Here is a 19,422-nt window from a genome sequence, read left to right as displayed (position 1 = left end):
AGCCTCCGGAAATGTTTCAAAATTGATGATTTATCAGCCCAATTTTAAGCTGCTGTCTTTTGTTGTTAAGTTGGTGAGAATTTTTTCCCCCGAAAAATTTCCAAAGCTGACCTATATGCAAAGAACACTACTTTAGGAAATTTTTAAGTGACTTATAGGGGGAGAATTAGGAGCCACTCTGCCAAAAATAGTTTTAGTATTGAAGTCTTAAAACTTTTAGGCTGTGTTTGGTGGGATAAAAGTAAGGCTCCCCTTTCTTTTGAAAGTTTTTGAAACTGGAGTGGTAAAAATGCAAATTTAGACATTTTTTTGTGAAGTTTGGAGGGCTCTCCCTCAAATTGTTCGTAACTGAAGTTTTAAAAATACTATTTTATGCCATCTTTAGACGATTTAAGGCTAAGGGAATTCAGGCGCTATTCTGTTATTTTTTTGAAATGGAAATCTTGAAAGCCCAACTTAAAACTATCTTTTGTGAAGTTCAAGGAAGGGGAACAGTGGGGGATGTCCTTCAAAAGTTTTTAAAAACTGAAGTCTAAAAAACAGTAAGCTCTCTTTGGAGATGTAGGGAGAGTAGTAAACAAATTTTAAATGGAAAAAACATTCGTTTTGTTAATAAAGTTTTGCATTCTTATTAAATAATGTTTCCTAACAAATCAGCAGTCTCAATGCATTTTGTGTTATTTTTGCTCATTTTGCATAGAAAAAATTAGTGCCTGAAATAGTATTATTGACTTGGTGCATTCAAGTAACAAGGAGAAGTAGAAATATAACCTTATGAAAATGAAAAATTGGCTATAAGAGAAATCGGACCAATTTAGTTGGACAGGGAGAAATCAGGGAACATGATTTTGTTCCTCCTGTGGTGACCTTGTGTATATCAAGGGCTAAAATTCAATTTCTTCAGTATGCCAATATTGTAAAAGTTTGTGCTTGGAGTGCTGTGCTTATCTCAAAACTTATACTAATTGTTAACAAGCAATTCTTTTTAATATAAGATAATGAAACTTCTCTGGGCAGGAATTTTCTGTCCGGACTATTTTCAAGGAAGGGATTTGAGAAAGTTCTGTATGGGTTTCATCCTGCCCTGAATTTTAGCCCTTGAATAAATGATTCGAGATAGTGACTTATTAACTTCTGTGTAAATATTTAATCATACTAAAAACTAAACTATTAAAATAAGTACTATTAAATTAGTTCTCATTTTCGTGGACATCCATTTAAGAATGTTTTTTTTTTTTTTTTAAATTAAGAATTGAGCTTTTTTTTCCTTACATCAACTATTTTTAGTCTGATTTTGCAATGTTAAAAGTGTTATTTTTCTGCGGAAAATGATACATATATATGGATTTAATAATAAATAAGTTGATGAGTAGATATTTTGAGGTCCTTAATTTATTTTTAAAAAGGTCCTTAAAAGTCCTTACCTTTTGTTTTGGTAAAGGAGTGGGAACCCTGTACACACACATATATACACCTACACACATACATACACCTATACACAAACACATAACACACACACATCTACACACTCACATACACACCAGGGGTGATTGTGAGTTCATTAAAAAATACCTGAAAGTTTCAAAGCGAGAACGGGGGGGGGGGGTAATCTTTGGCCCCTATTACTTAAGTGCACCTTTGCCATAGTATTAAATAGTTCTCAGTCTATTGTGTGTATATTTGATTAAATTTTTAATGGGTTACAAAGTTACTTTTGAGCTGGTGTTATACAAATTATCTTGACATTTGTACATCTTAAGGGATAGGTGTCCATCTTAAGGCTCTTGCAGGTATATTTGATGAGTATTATGTAATATAAAAAAATTGTGGAGGTAGAGAGATAAAAGCATAACAAAAAAAACATAATTCCGGTATTTTCGGACATAAAAATACCGAAAATACGTCCGAAAATACCGGAAATTCGGTAAAATACCGTAACACAATCACCCCTGACACACAACTACCCACACCCTCATACCTGTACACAGACACAAACACATATGCCTACACACACAACTACCCACACACTCATGCCTGCACACAGACACAAACACACATACCCCCACACACAAATACACACACTCGTGATTGCGAAAAACTTAATTTGAATTCAAGATGACAAAATTCAAATTATTTATTTATTTTTTTAATTATTTTATTTTTAAGAATTACGTTCACATGGCTCGATGCGGAATAGACTTCTACACACAATGCACTACTAAACGAAAAATCGCAATTTCAGGACTAACGTCACTCTGGCTCCGAGGTGCAGAATGGTAACAGGTCACAGGTTACCGAGGTACAGAAGTGGCTTATTTAAACCTTTCTCGTTCATTGTCTTATAGTCAAGTATGAAGAGCAGAGAAATTATTTATAAAACGTCTTATTCCTCAAGTTGGCTTCCATATGACATCACTGATAATCTTTTTTTTTTCTTTTCAATTAATCTGCCTTTAAAAGCAAAAATTATGGGGAAATCTTATTTCCCTTACAAACATTTGACGATGGCCCCACTCAAGGCGGTATCCAGAAATTTTTTTCCGGAGAAGCCTAGATTCGCACATTGCTCTATCACACACACACACACACACACATATTGCTACGCGTTCGGTGCAACTTCAAACTTCCTTTGAATAACGACACAGTTCTTGAGAAAAAAAAACAGGAGATTTATTTACAACCATGTACAAGAAATATCGTTAGCAACTGCTCAATTAACCATAACAATTAGGCAAGTACCAATTAACACCGTAAACTCAATGATCACACACGTAGTTACATCGAACTACACAAAAACACAGCGCAGAGGCAAATACACACTTTCCAGCCCACGGCTTAGACCAGTTTGATTTTGAACTATGGCTATTTATAAACCTCGAAAGAGAAATATTCTTTTAAATATTCCACGAGATTCCCGAAGTTTCCTTTCATTTTCTTTTTCATTCATTCACAAATCTTATAATAAAGAAATGGCGGCCCATATACTTCATTCGAATGTCAGGGGGTTGTATATTTATTACGAGAAACGATTTACAGGTTACGTTGATAAGACAATTTTAGATGAAAAATAATGGAATAAACGCCCAATTTAGCCAGATTACAACAAAATAAAAATAATTACTATTTACAGAATTTGTTACATTGCCCCCTTCCTAAGGACTGCACGTCTCGGGCAGTACAATCCCCAGAAAGGATGCCAAACTTATATGACAAGTTTAAAAATACACACATTAAATAATAACTAATCAGACACAGAAAACACAATAATAACAAGAAATATTACTAAACATTAAAATCAAAAATTATTTACAACTTGGATGTTATCAATCATGGTTGTTTACGTAATTACTCATAAACTATGGCCATAGTATGGGGCTAACCGATCATAATATACAACCCTAGGTTTTGCGTTAGGTGATTTTTGGATCCTCACTACGACGTCATTCAGTCGTTTAAGGACTTTATAGGGTCCATCCCAATGCGACTGCAATTTGTTAGAAAGACCTTTCGTCCAATGGGATTCCATAAACGAACCTTGTCACCTTCTTGGAATTCATGTCCAGTGGACCTTGTATTAACATTTTTCAGACAATAGTGGGGTGCCCAGTGCTCCATCTTGTTGAAAAATGAACGACCGTTGATGGTAACGTGTCATAGTGAATGAAACAGGAATAAGACTTTAGGCTTGATATTTACTGCATTACAAAAGGTTTACATATGTAACATTTGTGAAATAAAACTTATAATGTGTCTTTTACCAGTAAAAGGAACGTAGTTGCTGTGTTGGTAATATAATCGCTTTAATGAGCATTTCGTCTCCGAACTAAATTGTGACACCCCCACAGTCGCTTAGACGAAAGGATACATATCCCATTCTTCAGCCAGGAATTTTCTCGCATTCGATTACCAACAATGGGGTTGTTTCCTTCAGTCAAAAGTAGTACTTTTAGTCACTGACATAGATAGAATAAGCAAAAAAAAAAAAAAAAAATAGACCCAGAAAATTCTTTCATTTTCCCAACAGTTATTTTTTAATTAATTTTTTTAAAATTTCCGATTTTTCAAACGAGGCGTAGTCTTGATGACGTCACAAATGATGCTCTTTGGCGCATCTTTGTACCGCGTTTCCACTTTATGATAACTAAGAAGCGAATTAAAATTGCGCTCTACGCTTGCTATCAACCATATCGTTGGCAATACACGTGAGTAAAGATGCGAATTAAATATTTTGCTCTGTGAATGGCAACAAGAATGGCATTTCATCACTTGTGATGTCATCGGCAAGAAATGGAAACAAAGAAAGATCACCGATGTAAGTAATTTTTTAAAAATATTAAACGTAAACAAATTATTTGAAAAATGGTTAGATCCTATGTTTTTAAGCATGTTCTTTCAGAAAAAAATACTTTTAAAATATTGGAAACGACCCCATTGAAACTAAAAGCACTAACCACAACTTCAGCACAAGAATCGGGAATATAACTATGTGTTAATGCTATATAATAAACTCATTAATTTTCATTTTCAACCTTAATTACATCTGAGAATGTGAGTTTCTTCACTGGAAATCTGTGGTGTGATTCATATGCAACGGTTCACGTTTCCAAATTTTTTTTTTTTAGAAAGAACTTATTTTCGGATTCGGAGCTAATACCAGTGAGGCCGATGTCTGATTTTACACCGAAAAAAAATAGCGCATTCGATTTTAGCTATTGCATGCAAAAATCGAATGAGCTATGAAAATAACATTTACAGAAATGAAATACAATACATAACGGCAAATTTCACCTATTCTTTATGGCTTTGAAAAAGATAAAGGGCAACGTACAGAAGTACTCAAGTTTTATCAAACACTCAAAGAGAGCAAGTAAAAAGCATATTAATCACCGAAATATAATTGAACCAAAAATAAAACTCGAGAAAAATTTTGCCCGGTTATTGTGAAAACCCCAGAAAAAAAACCGTTTTTGATGATTTTAAAAACATTTTGAAAGAAAACTGCCTGCCCCCAATTATCTCTCCTTGCTACAAACATTTTATGTTTTTAAACTCAGGGCCGTCCCGAGGGGGGGGGGGGGGGGTCGAGCGGGGTAATCGCCCCGGGCGCCACGAAATGGGGGGCGAAGCAAGGCGCCCTTCATTTCCACGGAACACGACAACATTTTCACGAAAACGACATTTTCGTGAGGGCAGCCTTGCGACGCTCATCATCGTATAAAATGCCCCGATTGCATAAAATTAGAGGCGCCTTGCAGCGCCCCCTCATTTTGAGTATCATAGATACACAATCATAGACACAAAATAGAGAATCATTGCAATGATTCTCTATCTTTTCCTAGAAATCGAAAATATTCCTCTCTTTGAGTCTCCAAAACATTAGTTTCCTTTGTATCATTGAAACAGATACAATTTCTGAGAATTTAACTGTTTAGAATCAAACAAAAGGTACTTCTCCTTTGTTTACTTCTCACCAAATTTGCTTGAATTCTGCCCTGCATGCAGTGGCGTAACCATAAAAAAGTTTTAAGGGAACACATTCAAAAAAAAAAAAATTTTTTTTTTGATAGGATAGGAAAAAAGGTCAAAAGCTGTCCGGTCAAAATTTTGAAACTTGGTTTCAAAAACGCAATTTTAGCCTTAAAAACGCGATTATAGGCCATGTTTATTGAAGTTACGGTAATGGAAGAGGCTCAAAGACCGTTTCCGATCGATTTTTTTTTTTTAAATAGATTGAAATCAATTCCTTCTCCTCCTGCGATGTGGTGGCGAGCGGGGTAATCGCCCCGGGCGACACGATGCGACATTTTCGTGAGGGCAGCCTTGCGACGCCCATCATCGTATAAAATGCCCCGATTGCATAAAATTAGAGGCGCCTTGCAGCGCCCCCTCATTTTGTGTATCATAGATACACAATCATAGACACACAAAATAGAGAATCATTGCAATGATTCTCTATTTTTCCTAGGGCTCGAAAATATTCCTCTCTTTAAGTCTCCAAAACATTCGTTTACTTTGTATCATTGAAACAGATACAATTTCTGAGAATTTAACTGTTTAGAATCAAACAAAAGGCACTTCTCCTTTGTTTAGTTCTCACCAAATTTGCTTGAATTCTGCCCTGCATGCAGTGGCGTAACCATAAAAAAGTTTTAAGGGAACACATTCAAAAAAAAAAAAAAAATTTTTGATAGGATAGGAAAAAAGGTCAAAAGCTGTCCGGTCAAAATTTTGAAACTTGGTTTCAAAAACGCAATTATAGCCTTAAAAACGCGATTATAGGCCATGTTTATTGAAGTTACGGTAATGTAAGAGGCTCAAAGACCGTTTCCGATCGATTTTTTTTTTTTTTTTTAAATAGATTGAAATCAATTCCTTCTCCTCCTGCGAGTTTTCGAAATTGAAGTTTCAGAAACGCAACTTCAGACAAACTTTGAAGATTGTATGGATTGGAGGAAAATCGGAGGATCCCAAGAAAATTGTTTAAAATTATGGTTCAAAAAATTTAAGCAATGTTTACATTCAAGGGGCTATTCAACTTAAATTTTTTGTAAGTGACGTTTAAAAAACCCATTGCATGTGAAATTAAAGAAAAGCGGCATGGGGAACCTTGCACGAATATTTTCTTAAACTCGAGTCTGAAAATGGAATTTGTAAGGCCATATTTTGTAATATTAGAGCCAGTGATTTTTCGAAATTAGAGCTCCGAAAACGATATTCTGAGAGATTTTCGATGTTGTTGAGTATTTGTGGGCTTCTCCCTAAAACTTCCAAGTATTTGATGCAAAAGAATAACATCTTTGTTTATAACATATATGAATACTGGTATTAAGTTGATACTAGTAAAACCAAAAAACTCTTAAAAAGAATCATTGCATGAGTCCAAATCGAAATTTAATTTTGATGTAATTTACTTCAATAAATATATTTTCTATTTATAATTAGCAAATTATTTATTCGTGTTCTTAGTTTGATCAATATGAATAACCAACTCAGTTTTTTATCTAGTGGGATAAAATTTTACTAGATAAATATTCGGATTTTCAACATTTCAATTTTTCGAAACGTTTTTGGGGCATTATAATATTTTACAAACATTCAAATCAAATTCATTGCTTGTGTTTTAATTTGTATTATGCATAGTCCTCTGATTGTTCTGTTCATTAATATCTAAAATGAATAAGTATGTATTATGCATTGATGTTATAACTAACTTGATTTTTCTGTGTTACAGGGGGGGGGGCGCTATGAAACTTTCGCCCCGGGCGCCGTCAGCTCTTTGGACGGCCCTGTTTAAACTTAGCATCTCTCTAGCACCTTCAGAGGAATGTGAACGGTTGATTTTTAATGCACCTCCAAATCTAAATAATGACTGAAGGGGGGGGGGAGGGCATTTCCACAAAATTAGTGTGTGATAAGGGTTAAACGGAAGTCATATTAGGATTCAGGAGGTCATTTATATTAGTATCAACAGGAATAGTATCAGAATCATTTTTATTCCGATCAATGTAATTTAATTTATTCATAATGAGAGCTTTAATTAAAAAAATACTTATTTTTGAGTGCATTGTGCGAGACTAAAATATTGCGTAACAGCAGTTTTCGTTTTATTCATTGCCGCCAAGTTTTTGTCACAGTTATATGGAATCTACTTGTTTGGTGATATCATACTGTTTATGCTTTCTTAATGGGCTTTCAAACGAGTTTTTAAACAAGACCAAAAGATCCATAAAAATCTGAAAAAAGAAAAAAAAAGTCAAATAATTAACTAAAGCCATTAAAATGAACAATAATCCGCCTAGAAACGAACAAGCCATTAAATAACACGAAAAGTTCCGATTCTAATGACCAGCAACAAAAAAAAAAAAAAAAAAAAAAAAAAAAAAAAAAAATCCAACGAAAAGTTAAGAAAACAGCTACACTATCACTCAAAATATTGGGGCACCTAACAAAATTCCCATTTTTAGATTTCTCAAGGAATAAGAGTCCAATTGCTCTCCAATTTGTTTCGTATAAAAAGCATACTCTAGCTGTCATTTCCCAATAAAAATTAAATATACTAGGTATTTAGGGGACTGGAAACAAATTAAGAAAACAGAGACCATCATCCTTCATTGTAAATAGTTGGGAAAAGCTATATGTTTCAGAAATAGGTTTACGAACTATAGAGGTAGAATTTTTTTTAGTGAAAGTATCTCTTATACCTACTCAAGATATAAGCATTTCTTTCAAAAATACAAATTTTATTTGAAGGTTTTCAGCTCATAACACGCAGAGTTTGCCGCCAACCGATACTAAACTTTCAGAATATTTGACAGCATACAAGAGAAATATAATAACGAAATTTGAAATTAAAAAATTGAAAATTCGATGAAATATAAGAGTTTAAAACAATTAAATTTTTCCCGCGCATGCGCTAAACATCCGGAAACTCGTAAAATTCTAGTTTAATATCTTAAAAAATTAAACGGCCTGAAGTGTGCATCACATGACTTCCTTTTGCACCAATTTAATGTTATTTTTCTATTATTCCATTTTAATGTGCTTCAATAGTTAACTTTCTAAATATCACCAACAGTGGCCAAATTAAAACCAGATTTTTTTTAAAAATCCGCCAAATTTTTCGTCAAGTTGGCGACCAAAGGACTGGCGATATATCGCCAAGTGTCCTCCAAACTATAACACCACTTGAGTTTGCATCGAAATTAACAATGATTTCCCCCAAAAAAGGTGCAAAAGACCACTTTAGAAACACCCGAATGCAACCAAAAAGGGAAGTGCACAACTAGATCCCACTAGGAGTCTACGTACCAAATTTCAATTTTCTAGGACATACCATTCTTAAGTTATGCGACATACATACGCACGTACATACAGATGTCGCGAGAAAATTTGTTGTAATCAACTCGGGGAAACGTCAAAATGGATATTTCGGGCGTCTAGTTGTTCTTATGTATGTACGTGTGGTCGGGTCCGAAAAAAAAAAAAACCCCTCAACATTCATTCGGGAGTGAGCAACATGGATATTAAGGTCAATTTTCGAGTGAAAATTTTTTTGCGAATACAATACGTCCTTTTTTGCAAAAGGAAGCAAAAAGTTATCAGCGATCTAATGAGCCGAATTTCAATAATTCTTGGATAGGAGACGAGTTGCGAGGGATCGTTTGCAAATAATCCGTTTTTATTATGAATCCCTCTGCGCGGTAATGGAGAGTGTTGCTAGTTGCGAACGACCCCTCATGATTGGGTAAACAGAAAAGTACTGAATAGGACGGTAATTTAATAATGGAAAAGTGCTGAGAGCTGAACATTCAAATGACATATCTATTAGCGTCTGTGATCTAAAATTGCAAAAAAACAGTATGGAACGTGCATAAAGAACGAAAATACAACATAAGAGTGCCTTAAAGTGAGCAAGAAAACACTTTAACTATACATTTCTGGTTTGTCGTGAACAGATGAAAAATAAAAAGTGTTTTAGAGATTCATTTTCCAGATATCGGCGATTCTGACATAATTCTATGTTTAGCTCGCTATACATCGGCAATGAAACCAAATTCGAAAAATCTTTTCTGTCGCCCAACTAGCCACCAACTGGCGATATACCACTGAGTTAGCGACAAAAGTTTGGCGATATATGGCTAAGTGGTCGGCAAATTATGTATCACTTCAGTCTGCATTGCGATATGCCCCAAAAACGTATTAAAGATCCCTTTTGGAACATCTAAATGCAAAACAAAATAGGAAGTGCACAACTAGGCCCCATAAAGATCCTAATATAATATTTCTGCCTTGTACGGGGTAGCATTTTTGAGTTATGAGAGATACATACATATGTACATTCAGACGTCAAAAATAGTAATTAACTCGTTGGTCGCCTAGAAGGATAATTCGGAAGCCCGTACGTTTGTACGTGCATATGCAAGGGCAGACAGGTTGCAAAAACTGCTCAACATTCATTCATTGGTGAGTAAAATGGAAATTTAAGTCGAAGTTTGAGTGAAAAAAATACTCCAGATCAAAATTTTTCTTTTAATAGATGTTAATTAAACTTTATAAAATGCTTCCATTTTAGGATGTTATACAGAATGCATTTTTTTGCACGTTGTCAATACTGCAAGAAAAAATGTCTTCCAAAAAAAGGGATAAAAATATCCATTTATTGCATGAGGTTTGATCTTCAAGTTTCCTCATTCATAAAATGGCTTCAAACAACATGAACAAGAAAACGGCCGTTTCCAAGAATAAACTTTCCATAGACTTGTTAGTCGAGAAAATGTTCCACACACGCACGTCACGCATGAATTTAGTTAATGTTCTCAAGCTTCTCGGGAACATGGCTTCTTGCGAAAATGAACTCTAAAGCAGTTTTTTAGGATTCCTAGTCGAGAAAATTACATACAAAAATTTGACAAGAAAATGGCTTTTCGCAAATTCGGGTTTTCGAGTGCTGTTTCAGGCACCCAGAGCCTGATTACCGCGCAGGCCAACTAGGCCTAGGCCTGGGTCCACATCTTCCTAAGGGGCCCCAAATTACTTAAAGAATTTTGCTTAGCATTACAACAAATAGTCAAAAAATACGTACATTTTTGAATTAATAATTAAAAACCAACAACTTTTTAGTTGGAAATGAACTTGTTTATAGGATAATTTTTTATTACTTCTACTAGTACCAAGTTTAACATGTCACAATTATGAGATGCCTAGAAGGACATGAATGCACATGATGAATGATTTACATAATTCTGTAATAGACAAAAGGCCCCCAAAAATCAGTCTTCAAGGGGCCTCGAAATTACAGTGGGCCTAGGGCCTCACTTTTAGTCAGTCGGGCCGTGCAGGCACATAACATAAGTCCTTGCAACGAACTTCACAGAAATATGGCCTTTCGCCAGTATGGTATCTCAAGTTAATCTTGAACATCTGAAGCGTTGGAAAAATTCTTTCAGCAATGTTCACACGCGAATGGGTTCTTAGATGCGTCTTTAAATAAGAAGCGTTGAGCACGGATTTTCTCCTCTATGGGCTCGCAGATGCGCTTTTAAGCTACGAAGGTAAGAAAATGACTTTGAACAAGTTTCACATCTATATGGCTGCTCGCCAGTGTGGATTCTAAGATGTTTCTTTAAATGTGAAGAGTCAGAAAATGCCTTTGAGCAATGTTCACAGATATACGGTTTTTCGCCAGTATGAATTCTGAGATGTTTCTTTAAATCTGAAGCGCTAAAAAAAGCTTTGGAGCAATGTTCACAAGAAAACGGTTTCTCTCCAATATGGAATCTCAGATGTCTCATTAAATGTGAAGAGTTGGAAAATGTCTTTGTACAATGTTCACAAGAATACGGCTTTTCTCCAGTATGTACTCTCAGATGTTTCTTTAAATCGGAAGCGTTCGAAAATGCCTTTGAACAATGTTCGCAGGAATACGGTTTATCTCCAGTATGGGTTCTAAGATGTCTCTTTAAATTTGAAGAGCTGGAAAATGCCATCGAACACTGGTCACAGGAATACGGTTTCTCACCTGCGTGGATTCTTAGATGCTTGTTTAAAACTGAAATGTCAGAAAATGCCTTTGAGCAATGCTTACAGGAATATGGTTTCTCTCCAGTATGTACTCTAAGGTGCTTCCTTAAACCTGAAGCGTTGAAAAATGCTTTTGAGCAATGTTCACACGAATGTGTTTTGTCCCCAATATGGATCCTCAGATGTTTCACTAACTGAGAAGCAATGGAAAATGGTTTTGAACAGAATTCACAGGAATACGGTTTCTCGCCAGTATGGACTCTGAGATGTTTCTTTAAATCTGAAAGATTGGAAAATGTCTTTAAACACTCTTTACAAGAATGTGATTTCTCGCCTGTATGTACTCTCAGATGCCTCGTTAATTCTGAAGAGGTGCAAAATGCTTTTGAGCAATGCTCACAGGAGTACGGTTTCTCTCCAGTATGTAATCTCAGATGTTTCTTTAAATCTGAAGTGTTCCTAAATGTTTTTGAGCAATGTTTGCAGGAATACGGTTTCTCTCCAGTGTGGATTCTCAGATGTTTCTTTAAATCTGAAGCGTGCAAAAAGGCTTTTGAGCAATGTTCACAGACATGCGGTTTCTCACCCGTATGGATTCTCAGATGCCTCTTGAAATGTGAAGAGTTAGAAAATGCTTTTGAGCAATGTTCACAGGAGTACGGCTTCTCTCCAGTATATACTGTTAGATGTTTCTTCAAATTTGAAGCGCTTGAAAATGCTTTTGAGCAAAGTTCACAAGAATACGGTTTCTCTCCAACGCGGATCTTCAGGTATCTCGATAAATCTGACTCGTTGGAAAATGCCTTTGGACAATGCTCGCACAAATAACTTTTCTTAGAGTCGCAATGGGTCTCAGAATTATGAGCCATTGCGAAAGGAAATCTAGAAGTGTTCTTTCAAGAAAATTTACAAGGTGATGTACTTTCAAAAAGATGAAGGCTCAAAAGTTCTTTTAGTCGTCATTCGGTTAAAAAGGTCTTAAACCAGAGGAGTGTAACAGTGTTTTTTCTAAAATAAGAATCTTCAGATTTGTTGGAGCAAAAACTGCTAACCGAAAATGCAATTGTAATTCAAAATTTAAGCTATAGAATGGGTTTTGAAGAATGTATATCAAATCAAAAATTTTACACTAATACTTATCCTTTGAAATTGATCACAGAAGGCAAGTCTTTTTAATTAAAAATCAGAAATTACTTCTATCTCATTTTACCTGGATGTCGGTTACTGTACTTTGCTTTAATAGTCAAACTCTGATGAAGATCGTGTCGTAAAATTTACACAAACTTGACCTTTTAAGGAGGAGTATGTGTGTAGCCTTCATGCGGATGTGCATAGTCTGTTTTCTATAAAAACTCATCCATACGGGAGCACTTCTACACTACATTTCAGTTTTTAACGCTATCCAAAAGCGAAGGAGCAGGTTAACTGTCAAGGATTATTTTTCGTGTGCGGAGATGTTTTAAACTTTAGTGTAATTGAATGTCTTTTTAAATCTGTATAAAGCTCATTTTTGCTAGCGTCGAAAGCATTAATTTTTCAGAAGATGGAGCAAATAAGTGGAAGGGTAAAAAAAGAGAAACAATTACGAGTAAGTGTTCAACACATGGTACTGATGATTACACAAAGCATAGTCAAGTGTGTTACAGAGATCATATGAGAAGTTTCTTGTTTCACAACAACTTTACCTCCTCTTGATTTTCATCTTTTTGATAATGGTTTATAGCTGATCAGTAAAGTCTTTTCTCATAAAAACCATATTTTTTGGTAGGAGAAAAGACAGTTTCAGAATTGAAAGGGCACTTTGGACAATATTCCTTCAGTTCACTTTAATTTTCGGGGAATAGCGAAACACAAACGAAAGACGTGTGCCACAAAATAAACTGACCTTCGTAAAAAGATTTCCTGTAATTGGACTTGTCTTTCATAACTTGTATACTGTTTTCTTTTATAACTGATTGCTCATTCTGAATGAATTTTCATTGAATGATGATTGTACTAGGATAAATAGATCTCTTCTTAAGCAGGAACCAGCACTACATGAATATGTTGACTTTGAGATCTTTACTTTCGATATCACGAAAAGTGAGTCTGAACTTGAAGAACCTGCACTTTACTAATTATGCACTACAGTCTTCTGTTGGTTGCTACCTCACTTGGCTACGGAATGTATGCAACTCTTTCAAAGGGTTTAACTTAAAATTTAGTTAAAATTCACCGCCGTTGCATCTTCTCAGACGATCCCTTCAACACGAGTCCTCAGATGAAAGCAGAAACAAAGGCTTGTACTGATATAGGGCGTGTCAATGTCCGGCATCACACTTGCTGAATTCCAATAGCATACAGTCTTGATTAATAGCTGAAAACAATTGAAAATAATTAAGAATTAGACTTCATTTAGAAAACAGTTTAAGCATAAGCAGGACTGTTAGGTGTTACCCACCAAAGACATGTTAAATGAGAGTTATCTGCTATTGCAATAAAGTTAAGTAACAGCAAAATGTATTCACTTTAGCATACTGATCAGCACTAACTTACTAATCAACATTTTTGCAGTACTAATTTAGTATGAAAAACTTACTTATTAAACACAGTGACCGCCGCTCATTAAAAAAACATTCGTTCTCAAGACATTTGATCTTATAAAGCGGCTGATTTTATAAACCAGCATACCTACCTTTAAAAAAGTTAAAGGTTTTTGAAGTTTAAATACTTTAAAGAACGAAATGAATTACGTCATTTATTTTTGTTTCAAGTATTTCAAAATACAGTTCTCATTTTAACTAAACATGAGGGGTTTTTTTTAACACAAGGGTCTTAAAACATTGGCGTATTGCAGTTTGGTTAACAGAATTGGAGAGCAAAGATTCTCTATCGTTTCAGAGTTTACTAAATGTTTTGTATCGTTCAACATTATATTTTCTTCCTTGCTCTGAAGTGCATCGTATATCATGAAGCGCTTTTCTGACATCCATTGAAGAGGCAAATTTGGCGCTGAATTTTCTCATCTGCCGAGACCAATTCCTTCACTTTTTGGTGCTTCTCTATCAATTTTTTTTGCATCATGTTCAAAATTTTGATTTTATGAAACGGCGATAGTGATTTTATTAAAGGATGGCGTTAACATGTTTTGGTATTGCAATGATTCTGTTCTTCCAGATTTGATTTAAAAAACCGGCTGATTTTATAATCCAGTGATTTTATTAGTGGCCGGTACTGTATGAAATTAGTCTGCTATCCACGAATAATTATTAACTATTTACATCAGACAATTCAGTCCGACAGACAATGCGTTTTTATGCATGTATTTATTTTTAAAACGTTTCTTTTTTTTTTTTTTCCATTTCCAAGTATTGAGATGAACGTGAAAATTGACATGGCCTTGTCCATCTTTGGGGCTCCAAGAATTAATCCCTTAACTGTCATGGACATACACATGCACCCAGGACAGCGCCATCCCTGTGAGTAAGGTTGTGCAGAGCACGACATCGCCAGAGCCAAAAAGGCGCCAAGTTCTGTCAATCAAAAATGCTCTAAATAAAGAGGGGAAAAACTAACCAAGAAAGTAAAATTGAATTCGTCATTACATCTAATGGCGGCGGTGAAATTAGACTGCTCATTGAAACAATTAATCCGTCTCGATGAGAATCTAAAAGGGAAAGTCATCGACTTGCTGTGTCTTAACATGCTATTCAAAAGCGCAATCTTTTACACTGAAAACAACTACTTTAATATTTAATTGATGCACACATAAATCATTTTCCTTCCTAATGTGGAGCCGTGAAGGCTATTTCGGTATGTCTCTAGTACACAAGGTTGAGCATACGAGGCTCAAGAAATTTGCTACTCCCTATTTTGATTCTTGAGGTGAAATACCTAGTGTTATAATTTGTGCAATCATAGTCTTTTTGTGAGTTTTAATTCGTAGTAATTCCACAGCATTGTGCTGTCAAATATAAAAAATACAATAAATACATTTGCATATTATTTAGATGTGCGTCATATTTATACAGTAAAAACCCTCCTAACGGACACCCCTCAAAGGAGGAAAACTCTCTTATGCGGACAATTCTTAATTCCCCAGTTCCAGTGCAAATAACATTATTAAACCCGAGTCCTGTGGACACCTCTCTATTGTGGACAAAAAAGTTTGTCCCGTTAGTGTCCGCATTAGAGGTATTTTACTGTATATTGTAGACAATAATTTAGGTTAACTTTTTAGTTCCGAAACGTAACGACTTGGCCACAATTACACGATTCTCCTTCTCTTTTATTTCTTTAACTATTTAGGCATTAAATTAAAAAAAAATCCTTTGGGCTATGTAATTTGTCTTTGGTATTAATTCCTTTTATAATGGTTCCGTATTTTCGAATTTTTGATTTTCAGATTTAAAGGAAGCATATCCTCTACATCAATTTATAAATCTATTACTCCGTTACCATGTAACTTTGAATAATTTTTTTTTATCAGAGATAAGAGATATTTTAAGGTGGCGTTATCTTTGACATTTAAAATATTTTCTTTTTCCAAAAACGAATTAGCATATCAAAGGTAGGGTTCGTTAAACCGTCCCCAGCTCCAAAAATTCCATCCGTTTTTACGGGTATTCGTACTTGAAAAAATCCGCTATCTTGGTAAAGTCGGTTCTTCAAAATTTTTTGTATTTTGAAACATTTACTTCAGAAACAAACTAAATATTGATTAGTACGAAGTCCAGAAATGGACCTTGCTTTCTCGACAGTATATCAAATATTAGAAATTTTTGCTTCATAGTAGCTGTTTCCCATTTTTGGAAAAACTTATTAGACAAAAATAAATTTAAAAAAAAAAACGATAAATATTTCAATCAAATTCCAAGATTTAAATTTTTCTTTTGATTTTTTTGCGGTAAAATGCTTTTATTGAAATTGGCAACCTCTTTTTTAACAGCAGCTCAATGCACGGTTTCAAAGGGAAAAAAAATCAGATTTCAAAAGTTAATTTCGATCGCCCCTCCCTTACATCCGCCCTTACTCGAAATAAACTTCGAGACATGAAGTAAAGTCGTACACTGAGTTCCAAAATTAAACATTTAAAGATTGTTCTTCTTTTGTTAAATTAAATGCCAAACACTATACTTTGCTCGAACGCTACTGCATAAAGGAGCCAAAAAAACACTTGCACGACAGCGCCGATCAGGCTTTGCGAGGGCCTGCACACAACCTTCCTAAATGCTATCACTAGCATTGCAGTTTAAATTTTCTACTTTTATTTTTCCTCTTCTTTCTTTTGTAAAAGTAAACAGTTTTTAGGTAGAAAAACATGCACTTATTACTAAAGCCCTGGATACTTCTCTTAAGTGGCGACACACTTCGATCCATGCACTGCGCGCCGCTTTCGACTGCGATTGGAGGCGGGCAGTCACGTGGGTTCAGTCCGCCATTTTGTGTCGTTGCCTGTGTGATTTCACTGTGCGGAATACTAGATATTTTCTATTTGCTATTCGTATTTTTCATCAAACGCTATCTTTAATGTGAAGATGCCTTGGTGTAGTGCATTAAGATGTTCTAACAGTTCAAAATTACTATATCGAAATACATTGAAAGATTATTTATGTATTTTAAATGTTTTCATCAATACTACTGTGCAATTTCAGATGCTTTTTGAAACTCTTGTTCAAATTGTAATATTTTTTACTTTCATGAAACTGTCTGATGGTTTGTTAATTTTCATGTGATAATAAGGACATTCACTAAAATCATCATAAATAGTTCCTTCAAATATTGTAAAGCTTAACTATGTAACGGCACCTAATAAATTGCTAGCAGTAGTAAAATATTTGCCCTGCTTTTAAAACTGATTTTTCAGAGTTTAAGGTAACAAAGCCGTCAAAATTTAAATATACTAATTATTTTATTTATTTTTAATGTAAATTTTCTATTGTTTAGTTAGTTTCAAAATTATTCTAAGAACACGTCGTTTTGCTTTTAATTGTGTCATAGCCATGAGTTTCAGTGTGTTGCCAAGTTAATTATTTATCTACTTTGCGCATAAAAATTAAGATATTAAAAATATGAAATTATTCATTAAAAAAATTAAGCTTCTTTGAGATTATAGTAACATGTAACTCAAGCCAAGTTAGATAATTACGTGAAGATTTTTTTTTTTTTTTTTTTTGCCCCGGAAAAAATCTGTTTTCGTTTAATTTTTATTTTGATGTGAAAACCTTTTTAATAAAAAAAATATATATATATACAATTTATCCCAGAATCTGTTAATTTATAAATTCATTATTACTATTTATAACAGTTCGTCACAGATGTAATCTGCACTCTTTTATTTGAATTCCTATTGGTATCAAATAATTCAATTATTATTATTTTTTTTAATATTGATTTAAAACTGATTACATTTTATTACATTTCGTTAAGTTTTTAGGAACTAGTAGTATCCTTAAAAATCAGGTTTAAATGAAAGACATTTTTTAATGTAAAATCGTCATGAAAAACAAGAAAGTGTTGGTAAAATGTTTAAAAAAAAAAAAAAAAACATGGAAGAGTCCTGCTGAAAATAAAACCTTATTAGTTAAAACAAAAAGAATTTTTGCTATTTTTTAGAAATGAATAATTTTCCATAAGAAAACTATACACATTAGTAATATAATTGATACTGCTTCGCATGAATAAGTTCAAACTGTTGCCCACAAATAATTTATGACATAATTAATTTAACTCACTGCTGTTCTACTCAGTAGTGGATTTAAGGGGGGGGGGGAGCAGGAGGCCCGTGCCCCCCCCCCAAAGGATGAATTTATTTAACTATTTTATTCACTATTTTTAATTGACTTCTCCATAGCATTTTTTATATAGTTAATTAAACACAACACAAAACACACATAGAGCATATTTTGAATAATAGCATTTTTATTTGCTAAAGAAGTCATATTGGAGTCCTAGAGTGCCAGAATACATTTATACATTTAACTCGCTGGTTTTGAATTCAAGGGAACTTAATATCGCGATTCGTCCATTAATTTTCCTTTGATGGAATCAATAACTAACATTCTTCAAAAAATGTGCAGGCATACCTAAAAGAATTATTATTTTGATCCAGGAAGCTATTTGCGAAATAATAGCTTTTTCTTTTTCAGCTTATAAAAAAATGCAAAATGAAAGAAATCATATCGTAGTTTCTTGAGAAAACCATGATATTAATGGAGGCGGCATGTAATATGAATATGTTATCTCAACTGTATCATTGCTTCAAGAACAATCAGTTTGAAATCCACACAGAAATTGTCCCGAATTTTTCAGTAAAACTTACATGTTTAATAGCTATGATTTTCTTAATTAAATAATATTTTATAGTTAAAATACTATACAATAATATTAAAAACTCAAATGAGGTATGGGTATATTTTTTATTGAATAACCTTGCCCTCGTGTTATAATCATTACGACATTGTTCCTAAAATTAAAACCGCTAATTGTATAGCATTTCGGTAACATTATTATGGCTCAGTATTTAATTGGCTTGAAACGTTAAAGATGTTTTACGTCCACATTCAAAGTATATTGGTACGTAATATGTATGTACTTAGAAGTGGATCATTAGTTTAAGGGATCCTAAAAAAAATTAAAAAAAAAAAGACATTTTAAAATAAAGTAATGAAAACTTGGTTATGAAACATCGTATGTGGCAGGGGAGAGGAGGAGGTGCTATTTAATTTCCCGGACCCCCTCCGAGAGATTTTTCGGTATCCGCCCCGGGTTCTACTACACCAACTTTCTAATAATAAAACATATTTAAAACCCTTAAGTAATTTGTAACTCAGAAGGTCTATATGGGGGAAAAAAAGAAATTATTCTTAAAAATGATCGAAAATTTCTTCAAAACACCTTTTTACTAATATTCGGTTTAATATT

At 34.1% G+C, this 19,422-nt stretch overlaps 1 protein-coding gene across 1 annotated transcript; it reads right to left on the bottom strand.

Moving 5' to 3' along the window:
• Positions 1-10,372: 10,372 nt before the first annotated feature.
• LOC129232906 (zinc finger protein 271-like) lies at positions 10,373-13,969 on the bottom strand. Its single transcript, XM_054867009.1, has 2 exons — positions 13,961-13,969; positions 10,373-12,128 (listed from the first exon to the last, which is right to left on the bottom strand). The coding sequence occupies exons 1-2, from the start codon at positions 13,967-13,969 to the stop codon at positions 10,983-10,985; spliced, it is 1,155 nt and encodes a 384-aa protein (XP_054722984.1). The 3' UTR covers positions 10,373-10,982.
• Between the last annotated feature and the right edge of the window lie 5,453 nt (positions 13,970-19,422).

Source organism: Uloborus diversus, unplaced genomic scaffold (genome assembly GCF_026930045.1).
Source record: "Uloborus diversus isolate 005 unplaced genomic scaffold, Udiv.v.3.1 scaffold_14, whole genome shotgun sequence".
NCBI lineage: Eukaryota > Metazoa > Arthropoda > Arachnida > Araneae > Uloboridae > Uloborus > Uloborus diversus.
This window is presented reverse-complemented; position numbering and strand designations above follow the sequence as displayed.